Here is a 15,252-nt window from a genome sequence, read left to right on the forward strand (position 1 = left end):
CACGTCATTTTTTTGTGGGGTCCCCCATTTTAATAGCTAGTAAAGGCTAGGTATTCCGCTGGGGGCTGATATTAGTAGCCTGGGAAGCTCCGTGGGTATTACCCCCTTCCCAGGCTTCAAACATCTGCCCCAGCCGTCTGCTTAACCTCCGCTAGAGCCTAAAATTAGGGGGAACCCCACGCCAATTTTTTTTTAAATAAATCCTTTATTTTAACACTAAATGACAAGTACAGTAGTCAACACTATCACTGTACTTCTTATATATGTGACTGACATGTTTCTATCTATCTAATCTATGTGTGATTCTCTATTCCTTCTGTTATAAATTGTCGGGTACAGATGCTGAATTGCCAGTCGGCTTTTTTAAAGAGACAGTGCATGAAAACACTATTATTTTTTTTAATAAATCCTTTACACTAAATGACAAGTACAGTAAGCAACACTGTCACTGTACTTCATATATATGTGACTGACATGTTTCTATCTATCTAATCTATGTGTGATTCTCTATTCTTTCTATTCCAAATTGTCGGGTACCGCTGCTGAATTGCCGGCCGGCTTTTTTAAAGAGACGGTGCATGAAAACACTATTATTTTTTTTGATAAATCCTTTACACTAAATGACAAGTACAATAAGCAACACTGTCACTGTACTTCATATATATGTGGCTGACATGTTTCTATCTATCTAATCTATGTGTGAAGCTCTATTCTTTCGATTCTAAATTGTCGGGTACCGGTATATGCCGCTGCTGAATTGCCGGCTTTTCATGTTTCACTGTTGGCACTGTACCCATCGATTTGGGCAATCAGTGTAATGCCACAACCACCATGGCTGTGGCATTACAGTGAGTGGCAGACAATCCCTGCATGATTGGTGCTCTAAATAGCGCCAGACATGCAGGACACGCTTTTGGTGCACGAACAGTTATCGAACATAACCTCGAACAGCCGAATTTTTTGCAAATCGTTCGGGTTCGTCGAACAACTCGAACACCGCCCAAAACAGCTCGAATTTGAGATTGGCGAACAGTTCTAGTTGAACACCGCTCATCTCTAGCAGATACAAGTCATGGATGGAAGAAGTGGTTATGGTGGTGTGGGCTGAATGAAAAAGAAAAGGGAAAGTGAACAACTATGATCAGAGAGATGGTAGATGACTTAATATACATATATTTGTACAATTACCAGCACACTATGCACATACAGTACAGACCAAAAGTTTGGACACACCTTCTCATTTAAAGATTTTTCGGTGTTTTCATGACTTTGAAAATTGTGCATTCACACTGAAGACATCAAAGCTATGAATTAACACAGTTGTTGTAGAGATGTGTTTGCTTCTAGAACTCTGTGTGGCATTGACCTGGTCTCTAATCTGAGCTGCTGTTAACCTGCGATTTCTGAGGCTGGTGACTCGGATAAACTTATCCTCAGAAGCAAAGGTGACTCTTGGTCTTCCTTTCCTGGGGTGGTACTTTTGGTGAGCCAGTTACTTTGTAGCGCTTGATGGTTTTTACAACTGTACTTGGGGACACTTTCAAAGTTTGCCCAATTTTTCGGACTGACAGACCTTCCTTTCTTAAAGTAATGATGGCCACTCGTTTTTCTTTACTTAGCTACTTTTTTCTTGCCATAATACAAATTCTAACAGTCTATTCAGTAAGACTATCATCTGTGTATCCAGCAGACTTCTGCACAACACAACTGATAGTCCCAACCCCATTTATAAGGCAAGAAATCCCACTTATTAAACCTGACAGGGCACACCTGTGAAGTGAAAACCATTTCCGGTGACTACCTCTTGAAGCTCATCAAGAGAATGACAAGTGTGCAAAGCAGTCATCAAAGCAAAAGGTGGCTACTTTGAAGAAAGTAAAATATAAGACATATTTTCAGTTGTTTCACACCTTTTTGTTAAGTATATAATTTCACATGTGTTAATTCATAGTTTTGATGCCTTCAGTGTGAATGTACAATTTTCATAGTCATGAAAATACAGAAAAATCTTTTAATGAGAAGGTGTGTCCAAACTTTTGGTCTGTACTGTATATAGTATGCAGAGCACTGGAATTGATATATACAATTATACCACTACATGGTTGCTGCGCAGTGATAATATCAGTGTTTATACTGTTAGTAATCAGTATGGTGGTCATAACTTGAAGCCCACTTGAAGGAGCACTTGATATCCGTTGAAGCACCTGCTGTTTTTGTGCCTCATCTGGAATTTGTAGCGATTGGCGTGGCCGTAAGAAAGGGATCTTATCACATTGTCCACTAAAAGAAGTAGACATCTTAGTTTGGCTGGAAGATGGTCTTTCTTCTGCAGATGTTACTGTTGCTTTAACACCTACCCCACGGACACAACCTTTTTTTCCCTTCCCAACACACCTATTCCCCTTTCCACCATCAGCAGGCCTTTTTCCACTCATTTTGGTGGTTAACTAATTGACAACTCTGGAGTTGTTTGCACAAAAAAACAATGGATGGGAACCGAGCAGAGCTGAGTGGCCAAACTGTTGTATTAGCCCAAAAGTATTGGCTGGGTTAGATGCAGTAAAACAATTTTATTACATACACAGGTGGTGGAGCTTAGTATAGATGGACTAATAGAACAAGTCCCACACACTGCTATAAGCCCAAATTTTTTTTCAGAGCTAGATGCAAATAAAAATTATTTTTAATTTGCAACCTGGTGGAACTTAGTATAGATGGACTAATAGAACAAGTCCCACACACTGCTACAAGCCGAAATTTTTTTTCAGAGCTAGATGCAGATAAAAATTATTTTTAATTTGCAACCTGGTGGAGGTTAGTATAGATGGACTAATAGAACAAGTCCCACACACTGCTACAAGCCCAAATTTTTTTTCAGAGCTAGATGCAGCTAAAAATTATTTTTAATTTGCAACCTGGTGGAGGTTAGTATAGATGGACTAATAGAACAAGTCCCACACACTGCTACAAGCCCAATTTTTTTTTCAGAGCTAGATGCAGATAAAAATTATTTTTAATTTGCAACCTGGTGGAGCTTAGTATAGATGGACTAATAGAACAAGTCCCACACACTGCTACAAGCCCAATTTTTTTTTCAGAGCTAGATGCAGATAAAAATTATTTTTAATTTGCAACCTGGTGGAGGTTAGTATAGATGGACTAATAGAACAAGTCCCACACACTGCTACAAGACCACATTTTTTTTCAGAGCTAGATGCAGATAAAAATTATTTTTAATTTGCAACCTGGTGGAGGTTAGTATAGATGGACTAATAGAATGATGCTATACCCAAAAGGTTTTACTTGGCTAGGTGCAGTAAAAAAATTTGTATTCTATACACAGGTGGTATAGCTTGCAACACAGATAGGCTACTCCACTGACTAACACACACTGCAAGAGGCCAAAAAGGATTTGCTTAGCTAGATTTAGCCAAATGCTGTGAAAAAAACTTGCACAGCACTGGCACAGACCTGCCTAGCAAAAAGTCCTAGGAAATGCTGTAACCTAGTCCAGAAAAGGACTGCAATTACAAGTAGACCCTACTCCCAACCTATCTATTTAAGAGCACAGACCTGCCTGATAAAAGTCGTAGGAAATGATGTAACCTAGTCCTCAAAAGGACTGCAATCACAACTATCCCCTACTCCCAAGCTATCTGTAGATTTGTGCGAAAATTGGCTTGAAATGAACACTCAAAGTATAGCGCACACAGCAACAGCGGTGCCGTCTAACACGCAGCTGCAGCAGTGAGAAAATGGTGGCTACGTGGAAAATGGCTGGGTCTTATAGGGCAAGGACATGTGACATACACTGCCAATGACACATGCCTTTGCTTGTGTGAAAAAAGCAGTTCGCTCCGTGTGTGCGCTGCTGATAGGCTGACAGATTGCACCTCCCCACTGTAAATGGGGGAAAGAGAAAAAAAAATGGAGATCTTCATTATTTCTGCAGAGATCCATCCCCTGCCCCTCCCCCCGCCCCGCTGTACACTCAAACTGCGTATTAACATTAATTTTCAGCATTACTGAGAAAAAATCCAGTTATGATTTTGGTGCACGAACAGTTATGGAACATAACCTCGAACAGCCGGATTTTTTTCAAATTGTTCGTGTTCGCCGAACGGCTCGAACACCGCCCAAAACAGCTCGAATTTGAGATTGGCGAACAGTTCGAGTCGAACACCGCTCATCTCTAGTGATAATATTAATATATTATAATAAATGTAATTAATATGTTGATATGAATATTGAGCAGAATTCATATCTGTCTATTGGTTCGTTCTCCGCAACAGTCATGGTCTCTCATGTGATCTCTTTGGAAAATTAATTGCCCACCCTTGCCTTAGATAGTAATAATGCCCCCTGTGTGCCGATACTGAATAATAATGCCCCCATCTATGCCTGATAATAATAGTGCACATGGGGTTTCTTACAATAATAATATTGCAGCTCATGGTATGCAAGGGGCTTATATTAATATGGGGTCTACCAGTAGATACATAGGTGGAGAGGGTTAATAAGAGGCTTTAATACAGAGCCCAGACAGGCTGTACTATAACAGCAGGTGAAAGGGGGAGGTAAGAGGAGGAGCAGGCATTCTGACGCTTAGGCTTGAAGGGGAATAGAGCCTGTAATAACACAGCGGGGCAGGCGGAGGGTTGTGTTTATTAGGAGCTTAGACCCGGCTGCTGCATTCAATGACACTTTACATAAAAATGTGTTCCAGCGATGAGACCGGAGGGGGCGTCAGTGCGCATTGGGAGGCACGCGGCGCTCCAGCGAGAGGTTTCCTCCCCATACAGATACCAGAAGGTCCATGCTTGAAACGAACAGTGGGCTCCAATAGGGGGCGCTGTTTTATGGATCTCATCAAGTATTTATCACATCATAGGTCCAGATTGGTTCCCATAATGGCTAGGCAACAAGACAACAGGGAATATAGGTGTATAGATATATTATAAATATAGAGGATGTATTAATATAGTGTAAATGTACCAGATATAATCGATGCACACACAAAGGAGAATCATTTAACCCTGAATCAATATTCAGTGCAGCCAAGATTAAAAGTATAGATAAAGAAAAGAAGTCCGTCCAAATGGCCGACTATGCCGTATAGAAGAGCGCAGCCACAATTGGCCTACACACTGTATGGTGATAGTCTATGTAATAGGGCCATACTGAATAGTGATCACACTATAACAATAGGCCATTCGTTAATAAAATCCATCTAGTCTCTCGTTGAATGATTTTCTTATCCCAGTCGACCAACCTCGCTGGTAAAGGGACCACGTGTATAACGTATGCCCATATAGACGGCTTGGGAGGGAGAGCTGATCCTTCTGACAGATTCCCTTTAATCTTATAAGGAGACGCAGAGGGGCACTATTATTATTATAAGGAGACCCAGAGGGGCACTATTATTATTATAAGGAGACCCAGAGGGGCACTATTATTATTATAAGGAGACCCAGAGGGGCACTATTATTATTATAAGGAGACCCAGAGGGGCACTATTATTATTATAGGGAGACCCAGAGGGGCACTATTATTATTATAGGGAGACCCAGAGGGGCACTATTATTATTATAAGGAGACCCAGAGGGGCACTATTATTATTATAGGGAGACCCAGAGGGGCACTATTATTATTATAAGGAGACCCAGAGAGGCACTATTATTATTATTATAAGGAGACCCAGAGGGGCACTATTATTATTATAGGGAGACCCAGAGGGGCACTATTATTATTATTATAAGGAGACCCAGAGGGGCACTATTATTATTATAAGGAGACCCAGAGGGGCACTATTATTATTATAGGGAGACCCAGAGAGGCACTATTATTATTATTATAAGGAGACCCAGAGGGGCACTATTATTATTATAAGGAGACCCAGAGGGGCACTATTATTATTATAAGGAGACCCAGAGGGGCACTATTATTATTATAAGGAGACCCAGAGGGGCACTATTATTATTATAGGGAGACCCAGAGGGGCACTATTATTATTATAGGGAGACCCAGAGGGGCACTATTATTATTATAAGGAGACCCAGAGGGGCACTATTATTATTATAGGGAGACCCAGAGGGGCACTATTATTATTATAAGGAGACCCAGAGAGGCACTATTATTATTATTATAAGGAGACCCAGAGGGGCACTATTATTATTATAGGGAGACCCAGAGGGGCACTATTATTATTATAAGGAGACCCAGAGGGGCACTAATATTATTATAAGGAAACCCAGAGGGGCACTCTTATTATTATAAGGATGCCCAAGGGGAACTATTAATGTGATAAAGAGACCTAAATGATCATCCTAATAAATTGGTATCACGGGGAGTAGTAAATTTAGATTTTCTCCAATGGTAGGCAGGGTCATATTTGTAATAGAGACCCTCATCTTTGAAAGTGGGTGTGGGAGAGTAACATGGGCCTGTGTGCGTCCTATGCCAGAGCTGGGCGCAGCCCCTAGTCCGGCCCTGTTCCCTCAGTAAAGATACTTCTTTTAGCCCCTAACACGGTACAAAGATATACATTGTCTTTTAGCCCCGGAATATGACTTTCTTATTGATACAAAACACTGTAATTTTTATTGTGTGGAACAGATATAAATAATTTATGTAACAACATAATAATACTCTAACTGCTCAGAAGAGTAAAGCGTCCATAGCTCTATCATCCATGTCTGCATATGGTACCGATGCTCAGCCTATATTGTTGCCTCCTTAAGGGATGCTAGGCAACTTCCTTATAAGGTAAGCTGCCCCTTTAAGAGTAGAACACAAGATTCCATTATGACATCACAATTAACCATCACTACTTCTACAAGTGATTACACTCTAGTTGTCACTTTGACTTTCCGGTGTCATTGTTGTCGGTGTGATAAGCCATATAGCTAGTCATATACAGACTGCGCTTGGATTTACTGGAAATGTCTGGAATTCCTCCAGACAGACTTCAGGTGTTAGCACTACTCCAGGGGATTCTTACCACCTATGACCCTGACTTTGTGCTACCACTACCCGATGGCGTCCTCAGCTTCATTTACCGGCTGGTAATGGAGCTTGTGAGAGATTGCCTGACCAAATACAAACGAGGTCATATAAGCTCAGAATATCTTGAGCATTTACAGAAGAACATATGGACATTAGTACAACAGGTAAATAGCAGACAATCTGCACAAATCATATAGTAATAATGGAAAATAATAATGGAATATAAGTTTAACCTGTACCAAATACCCAGATAAGAATAGCCGGGGAGCAGTAATAGGGCATACAGGCTACATGACAAGGGAGAGGGTGATATCTACAGGGTTATTGGGAGGGTTGTGGAGGTAGGGGGGAATTGGATTGGTTAACCAATTATGGACCACAGAGTTTTCAGTTGTTATGCCTTCATTTTTTCCTCACTTTCTTTCAAGAGCCATAAATTTGTTATTTTTCCACTGACATAGACATGTGAGGGCTTGATTCTTTTGCAGGACAAGTTGTAGCTTTCAGTGGCTCCATTCTATTTACCATACATTGTACTGAAACAAGGGAAAAAAACTCCAAGTGAGATGCAATGGTTCTTTGTGTCGCTATATTCAGGGACCCATAACATTTTAGTTTTCTGTCGATTGGGATGAGTGAAGATTTGAGTTTTGCAGTGAACTTTGTGTACATAGAGTGTCATAGAATCATAGATTCTATGGGTGTTTTGATTGTTTATTATTAATGTTTTTAAGTGAAATGAGAAGACAAAAAAACCCCACAAATCCAATTTTTTTTCCTCTTTTCGGTGTTTATTGATCGCATTAATTAATTCCCTATCTTAAAAGATCAGACTTTAACAACCGCATCAATATCAAATATGATCATTCATTTTTTCCTTTCTTTATTTTAAATGGTGAAAAGAGGAGTGATTTGAACTTTTATATTTTTAACATTTTTTTTAAATCTTTTCTTCTTTATTTTTAATTTTTTTTTTTCGTTCCCTTAGGGGACTTAATCCTGCAAATCGCTCATACTATATATTGCAATACTACAGTATTGCGCTATATAGTGAAAATCTGGATCTCCTCTGGAGCTCAGCCTATAGCTAAGCTTCACAAGGAGGACCGTGGTTTCAGCAACGGAGGTCTTCAGCAGACCCCTGGTTGTCCTAGAAATGCATTAGACCCCTGTGATCGCCTTGTAGAGGGCCGATGAAAGCAAGAGTGCTCAGGCATCGGTGCATGCACAATTGAAATGATACTGTCACAGACTGACAGCTTTATTTAAATGGTTAACAGAAGAATTCTGCGTTGTCCACGGTTTTTAGGGACAGATGCTGGCTATTTCATATACGCATGTTTGGGGAGTTCAGCTCCTGAGCCCCCTCCACATGTGAGGACCCTTCCAGGATGTTAATAACCCGTACATTTGCTGGAAGGAGTTGAGGAGCTGGGTTACAGGGGGACAATAAAAGGAAGAAGGTAGGAGTTTCACGTTCCAGCATCCAACCAGCCCTTATAAAGAGATGGGAGGAAAGTTTGATGGCTGGCACTTGATAAGTAGAGGTTTTGGGACGGTCACAGCGGTGGGGGATAGGTTTGGGTCAGAGTCTTGATAAATGTGATGTCCTTTGGACGGAGGTTACTGTTGGGGGAATAGTGACTTTGGTTACATCTCAATATAACTAGTGGACTTCGGTCCTGTGAGGATAGTGGTATTAATGTGGGATATTAATGCCTTAACCCTTGTGTCGGTGTGGTGTCGGTGTGGTGCGGCTAGGGTCTAACTCTTAATTAGGTGTTGTTTTTCTTCTGGTTTAAAGCCTATTAGATATCTACTGTATATAATTGTGGGGCTATCATTGTTGCAGTCACCCCGCGTTTTGAGTTGGAGTCTGCTGTGGCCATTTTACACAGGTCACAAGCAGCCATGTGTCTTATATACATACATTGGGTATGGAGGGAGGACGTGGGGATTTAAAGGTTTACAAGCGACCGGATCCCTCGTCAGTTGTCATGTAGTACTTGTAGTGTAGATAGCATAAGTAACATGGTGATATAAATGGCCTCCTCCGTTTTGCTTTTTCTCTCATGATTTTCCTTTCTTCTTTGTTTTCATCTCTATAGGCTGAAGAAAAATCCCAAAGTGGAGAATTGGCCTTTATTAAACAACTGGCCCAAAATGTCCTGCTTGTACTGGAGTATCCGGCCTACTCAGTGGAGCGCCTGGTAAGGATCTATCATCTTCTACATCTCATGTCCTTGTTGTCTGATCTTCTCCAGATCACCAGCCATATAGCAGAAGCTCAGGTTCATGATGGTGGAGGCCTCCCTGTCCTCTCCAGGCAGACACAGGTTTCCATCTCATGTCATTGTTCTCTGATCTTCTCCAGATCACCAGCCATATAGCAGAAGCTCAGATTTATGATGGTGGAGGCCTCCATGTCCGCTCCAGGCAGACACAGGTCTACATCTCATGTCCTTGTCTCATCTTCTCCAGATTACCAATCATATAGCAGAAGGTCAGTTTCATGATGGTGGAGGCCTCCCTGTCCTCTCCAGGCAGACACAGGTCTACATCTCATGTCCTTGTTGTCTGATCTTCTCCAGATTACCAGCCATTTAGCAGAAGGTCAGATTTATGATGGTGGAGGCCTCCATGTCCACTCCAGGCAGACACAGGGTATTTTATGGCCACCTGTCCCTGTGGCTTCATCATCTGTGAGGACAGTCTGTACTCAGTGGTGCGGAGTTTGTATTTCCGCCTGTGTCTTTGTATAAGGGGGATATCTCCTATAATATAATAGTGTCTGTGCAGGGTCCGGCTTGTATCAAGTCCCCTACATCTGCTGCAGTGTAATCATCATGGACATAATATAGAAGAGAGACGTTCCTGCATCTTCAGCTTTTATTCCCCTGCAGTTTCTATGTCTTAATGTCATTTCTTATTCCTTTTTAGGCCGCGATCGGATCATTGAACCTGGGGAGAAATCCTTGTAAGAGCGACTATAAACCGATCAAACTGATCAGCAGTGGAGCCTTTGGGTGAGCTTTACTTTGGTATTATATATATTTCCCAGGGCTCCTTATGACGATGTCTCTGCGTCCTTCCCATGTTATGTTCCCATGGACAAATTATGAGTTCACATCACGGTCCACATCTATCTGTCACTATTCAGGTCAGTTAGGATGTGACGTGGATGAGGACCCCCCATTGGTGATCATTTGTGGAGTGTTATTTTATGTATTTATAGACATGGTTTTCTAGTGATGGCCCCACATTAATCATTAATACAGGAGATCATTTGATGAGATCTATAGATAGATTGTTAATAAGAATTTATAGTAAATCATGTTTTTTTCTCCTCTCCAGGGCCGTCCACTTAGTTCGCCATAAAGATACAAACCAAGTCTGCGCTATGAAGAAAATGGACAAGGAGAACCTGAAAAAGCCAAAGAGGCTTGAATGGGCCTTTCTGGAGAGGGACATCTCAGCATTCGCAGATTGTCCCTTTGTGGTCTCCACGTTCTGCTCCTTTCCTACTAAACTTCATCTATGTATGGTCATGGAGTATGTACCAGGTAGGACACATCCATTGTATCTATATCCAGCCCACGTCTGCTTAATCCTAGCACCTATATATGACCACAATGTGCCCACATGGACGGTTACATGTCCTCTTTGCAATTATTATAAGTCATCTGTTACCAAGATGCCTGAAAAACCATTGATCTCTATGAAAGTCCCCCAGTATGTCCTCGCTGAGCACGGCAGCAATTTCCACTATGGGTAAAAGGAAGATTTGTCTTTTTGAAGAGTTTTTATAGATAAGAACGTTCACAGAGAAAAAAATTAGAGGCTCGTAGATGAGGCTCTGTCTCTATGTATAGGGTCTATCTGCAGTATACAGTATACGCACTACATTATACAGTATATATAGACCATCCTGTCCCAATGTCTCCGCCTTCTTCACATTCCCACTCATCATGTGTAATTTACATTGTAACAAACCCTCAGTTCTCATATTTGCTTTCTCCTGTAGTAGGTGACTGTGGTACCCTTCTAAAGCACAGGGGTCCTTTACCGGTCCTCTTGGCCCGTATGTACATTGCGGAAACGGTCCTTGCTGTGGAATACCTGCACAGCTATGGTGTGGTGCACAGAGATCTGAAGCCTGAGAAGTAAGTGACCCCTCTAGCATATTAGAGGGGAAGAAAGTTAGAGTTTCTTATACAGTCTGTGGGTTATTACTTGGTGCTGATGGTGCTGACACCATCTTTTCTTTCACAGCCTCCTGATAACATCAACAGGACATATTAAGGTCACTGATTTTGGGGTTTCAAAACTCGGCCTCATGAGACCAAACTCAGACTTCTACAAGACTCCAACTAAGGACATCACCAAAGAGTTCCTTGATAAAGAGGTAGGCTTTACTTACAGGGTCTTGTACTTTACAGATCTCATCTTTCTCCTTCTCTGATTTATAATTTCTCTAGAAAAACATTTCCACTGATGTTATGTGTCGCAATTATATTTATTGATCATCATCTCCTTTTTCTGTTGGTTTCCAGACTGCTGGCACCCCTACTTACATGGCCCCAGAAGTTATCCTAAAGATAGGTTATGGAAGGCCTGTTGACTGGTGGTCAATAGGGATCATCCTATATAAATTTCTATTTGGATATCCACCATTTACAGGGGCTTGCAGAAGGAATATTTTACACAGTATCATCCAGGGTAAGTAAAATAATCTGAATGCTTGTGATGTCACTGTTATTTGACTTGAATAGTTCTGTAGTTTTTTCTAGCTTTGTTAAGGAATTTTTTTTTCTGAAAATAAATGAAGAGGTTTTATTTCTTATAATATTTGCTTTTTATATAACAGATGATATACCTTGGAGATGTAATTACTTTCCTCCAACTAATGCTCGAGGCATCATCACTCAACTGCTCAGAAAAATTCCAGCACTGAGACTTGGAACAGGTAATATTAATAGTATTATCAATGAATTATTACAGCGTGACCAGACAAATGATGGGTTCCATGAGGATCAGCACTGAGGTTCTGTACTCTACCTACTTGTCTATTACCCATTCTTCATGCTATAATGTTCAATATATTTCCTTTATGTCGGCTCTGTTACATCTTCAGTTCAGATTAACATAAATTCTACAGATATGGAGCAGTTTCTCTGACAATGACTGTATCACTTTCTTTCTTGTCTTCCTTTTCCAGGAGGCGCAAATGAGATCAAAATTCATCCATTTATGCGTGACTTAGACTTTGACAACCTTTTAAGTCAGAAGCCCCTGTTCGTTCCTGACCTAAAGTCAGATGAGGACACCCGCTACTTTATCAGTAAGTAAAATGAGACGTCATCTGCAGAAAACTGACGTGTGTCTTGTCTTTCATTTTATGTCAAAATCAGTTCTCATCATTATTAGTGATAACATGGTGACTGTCTGGGTATTATACTAATAATCTCTAATAACACTTGTATTTTTTAGCTCGAAGTAGCAGCTTCAAACATATGAATTCAGATGAGGGGGACACAAGTGAGGACAATGACTGGCCAGAAATCAAAAACTTTGCATCAACTTATCAAAGGTCTTCTAAAGTAAGTATGTGGCTAATAAAATGTATGAAACCTATAATTACAAAAAAAAATTAAATATATCTATTTTATATTTCTTTATCTGTTTTAGCTATATATCACCAATACTGGGATGATGACCAATATAGAGCCTATGTCACCTCCACAGTGTTCCCAAGAGAACAGTGATGGAGGCAATGAAGAGCCTATGTCACCTCCACAGTGTTCCCAAGAGAACAGTGATGAAGGCAATGAAGTGCCTATGTCACCTCCAGGGTGTTCCCCAGAGATCAATGAAAAAGGCTCAGAAATGTGAGTAGATTATTATTATTATGAGATTTAGTCCTGATATATGTCGGATCCAAATACAAGATACGAGTAACACAAATCTAAATCTAGCATCCACCACCCCATGACTACACAATCTCTGTGGGTCTTACTTGTGATAACTTCAATAACAGCTGATTGTTGCGACCAACCATTCATTTCCAACTCACTACAGGCCAATATTACTAATTAGACTCCATTCTTGCTGGTAAAATGTGGTCTTGAGCAGGCTATCTCCTCTATGTTGTCCTAATTGACCTTACAGACAGGTGTTCTTCCGTTATTCTATTGTTTATTCCTTGTAATTTACGTGTCTTTTTTCTACCAACAGGCAGAAAGAATCTTCCCCTTCCAAAACTGTTGGAGACAATCAGTGTTTTACTGCTAAAAACAGTGAGTCATCCTCGCCCTCATTGTCAGGTATGTACAGGTTTATAGGCCATCCAATTATAGCCTATGATCCAAAATTTAAATATTAAGGCTCTAAAATTACTTCCTTTATTCTTTCTGCTCCCCTGAGTATTCTATTTTTTGTTTTGTTAAAATCCCCCATAAGGTTCCAGAGTTATGGGCCTTTGTAATTAGTGGTAATTTTTATTCTTTACAAAGGGGCGGTGCTCACAGGATCCTCTGGGGCGTGCCCTTAGGTTACCACGCCCACATGATAAAGACCATAATAATTAACACTAAATAAAAAGTCCCATATCTCTACAACCGTACTGTGGATTTTAGGAAAACAAATATCAGAATACTCAGGGGAGAAGCCGACATAAAATAAGAGCGAATCTTGGACACTTTTGACCTGGTGATGGGTCTTCTTTAAAGTTACAATGAAGTTTTATCTAACTGATTATATAACACTGTGGCTTGCTGAAAGTAATGTCATATTAATATGGGGACATGGTTCTTTGGGGAGACACCACCGGAACCCAGAAAAGCTACAGGTTCATATTAATCAGTTGCATAACTCTATAAAGATACAAAGCTCATCTTTTAGGAGTTTATAATCAACATTTTTTTCTGGCTTTTTGATTAGAATCTCCAGTTCAGAAGAGAAGAAAATATTTTCGAACACTGAGAAAACAACTAAAAACAGAGAAAGTTGAAGAGGGGGAAACTAGGCGAGGTAAGTGTGACGATAATCTCCATGTTGTATGACGTCAGTGAGAAGAAGTCATGTGGAGCAGATGTTATCCGTCAGTGGTGGGATTGTCACATGTATGATGGCTGACAATGATTCTGCTCCTCTGTATGATGAGATTCCTCTAACGTCATGCTACAGTGACACCACAGTAGTGTCCTCTAATATGGAGTCCCATTACTTACATCAGTTTTACATCTTTTCTCCTAGGTTCTCTCTTCCGCCGGATGATAACATCCTGCCGGCGTGGATTATCCAGGGCTGCTCGTGCTGTCAGAGAAAGCTGCATTTTTGGCTGCTGCCACCAACGCACCATTGACATCTCGAGGACAGAAAACCCCCAAATCTAGCGCTCTGAAGAAACTACAGCACATCCACCATTAATGCTGTACCTGTATGGAAGGAGTTGTACCACCTACCTGTGGCCTCCTGACCAGCAAGAGACACGTGCAAAAGTTGAAGGCTCCTCCAAGAACTTGTCTTCATCCTTCCATGCAATTTTAATTCAAAGAAATAAAAAATTAAAATTGTTTAATGTCTTTTCGCATTTAATTGATTATTACTGACTTTTATGGTATATTAATACTATACCTCATATATAGTATGTCTGAAGGGATAGATCCCAAACTGGAGAATAGCGGTTCTATGTCTCCCATTAATCCTCTAAACTCTGGCCAAAAATGGAGGAGATGACCAGAGATTCTGTTATTCCTAAGGGTACGTACACACAGCACCTTATAGACGCCAGCATACCCACTGATTTTTTATTTTATAAGAAGACACTTAAGGAAAACATCAGTGTTTTTGTTAACTACATATAAAATAGTGAGCGGCTTCCAAACAGAAGCCACCAGCAGAATGAACCGATCACTTTCTTTAACCACTTCATAATTTTCAAAGCTGGAAGCGGAGAAAAGAAGCTGAAAAAGACTGAAAAATACACAATGCACAGCAAGTTGTTTTTATATTGCAGTGCATATGTTCAATCATTTACATTTTTATCTAGTGCTTTTCATGAGGGATCCAGGTGGAATCCACCTGAAGAAGACATTGTTTGCACATTACGAAGAGTGGCAATTAGTGTTGAGTGAGCACTAAAATGCTCGGGTGCTCGAAGCTCGGGCCGAGCTCACCGTGATACTCGGGTGCTCGACCTGAGCAACGAGCCCAATGTTAGTCTATGGGAGACCCGAGCATTTTTGC

General features: G+C 40.7%; 1 protein-coding gene across 1 annotated transcript; it reads left to right on the plus strand.

The window, feature by feature from the left end:
• Positions 1 to 11,040: 11,040 nt before the first annotated feature.
• LOC141198552 (microtubule-associated serine/threonine-protein kinase 3-like) lies at positions 11,041 to 14,447 on the plus strand. The gene is made up of 10 exons (XM_073662985.1): positions 11,041 to 11,168; positions 11,278 to 11,410; positions 11,559 to 11,724; positions 11,873 to 11,971; positions 12,224 to 12,346; positions 12,496 to 12,605; positions 12,694 to 12,893; positions 13,240 to 13,328; positions 13,945 to 14,034; positions 14,260 to 14,447. The coding sequence occupies exons 1-10, from the start codon at positions 11,089 to 11,091 to the stop codon at positions 14,397 to 14,399; spliced, it is 1,230 nt and encodes a 409-aa protein (XP_073519086.1). The 5' UTR covers positions 11,041 to 11,088; the 3' UTR covers positions 14,400 to 14,447.
• The last annotated feature ends 805 nt before the right edge of the window (positions 14,448 to 15,252 follow it).

Source organism: Phyllobates terribilis, unplaced genomic scaffold (genome assembly GCF_046119375.1).
Source record: "Phyllobates terribilis strain yellow unplaced genomic scaffold, ASM4611937v1 Scaffold_97__1_contigs__length_5976380, whole genome shotgun sequence".
In the NCBI taxonomy this organism is placed as follows: domain Eukaryota; kingdom Metazoa; phylum Chordata; class Amphibia; order Anura; family Dendrobatidae; genus Phyllobates; species Phyllobates terribilis.

Coding starts and splice junctions, on each gene's coding strand:
- LOC141198552 (XM_073662985.1), top strand. CDS start 11,089: ATGTACATTGCGGAAACGGTCCTTGCTGTGGAATACCTGCACAGCTAT. Junction 11,972..12,223: donor AGCACTGAGACTTGGAACAG/GTAATATTAATA, acceptor TTCCTTTTCCAG/GAGGCGCAAATGAGATCAAA. Junction 12,606..12,693: donor CTTATCAAAGGTCTTCTAAA/GTAAGTATGTGG, acceptor TATCTGTTTTAG/CTATATATCACCAATACTGG.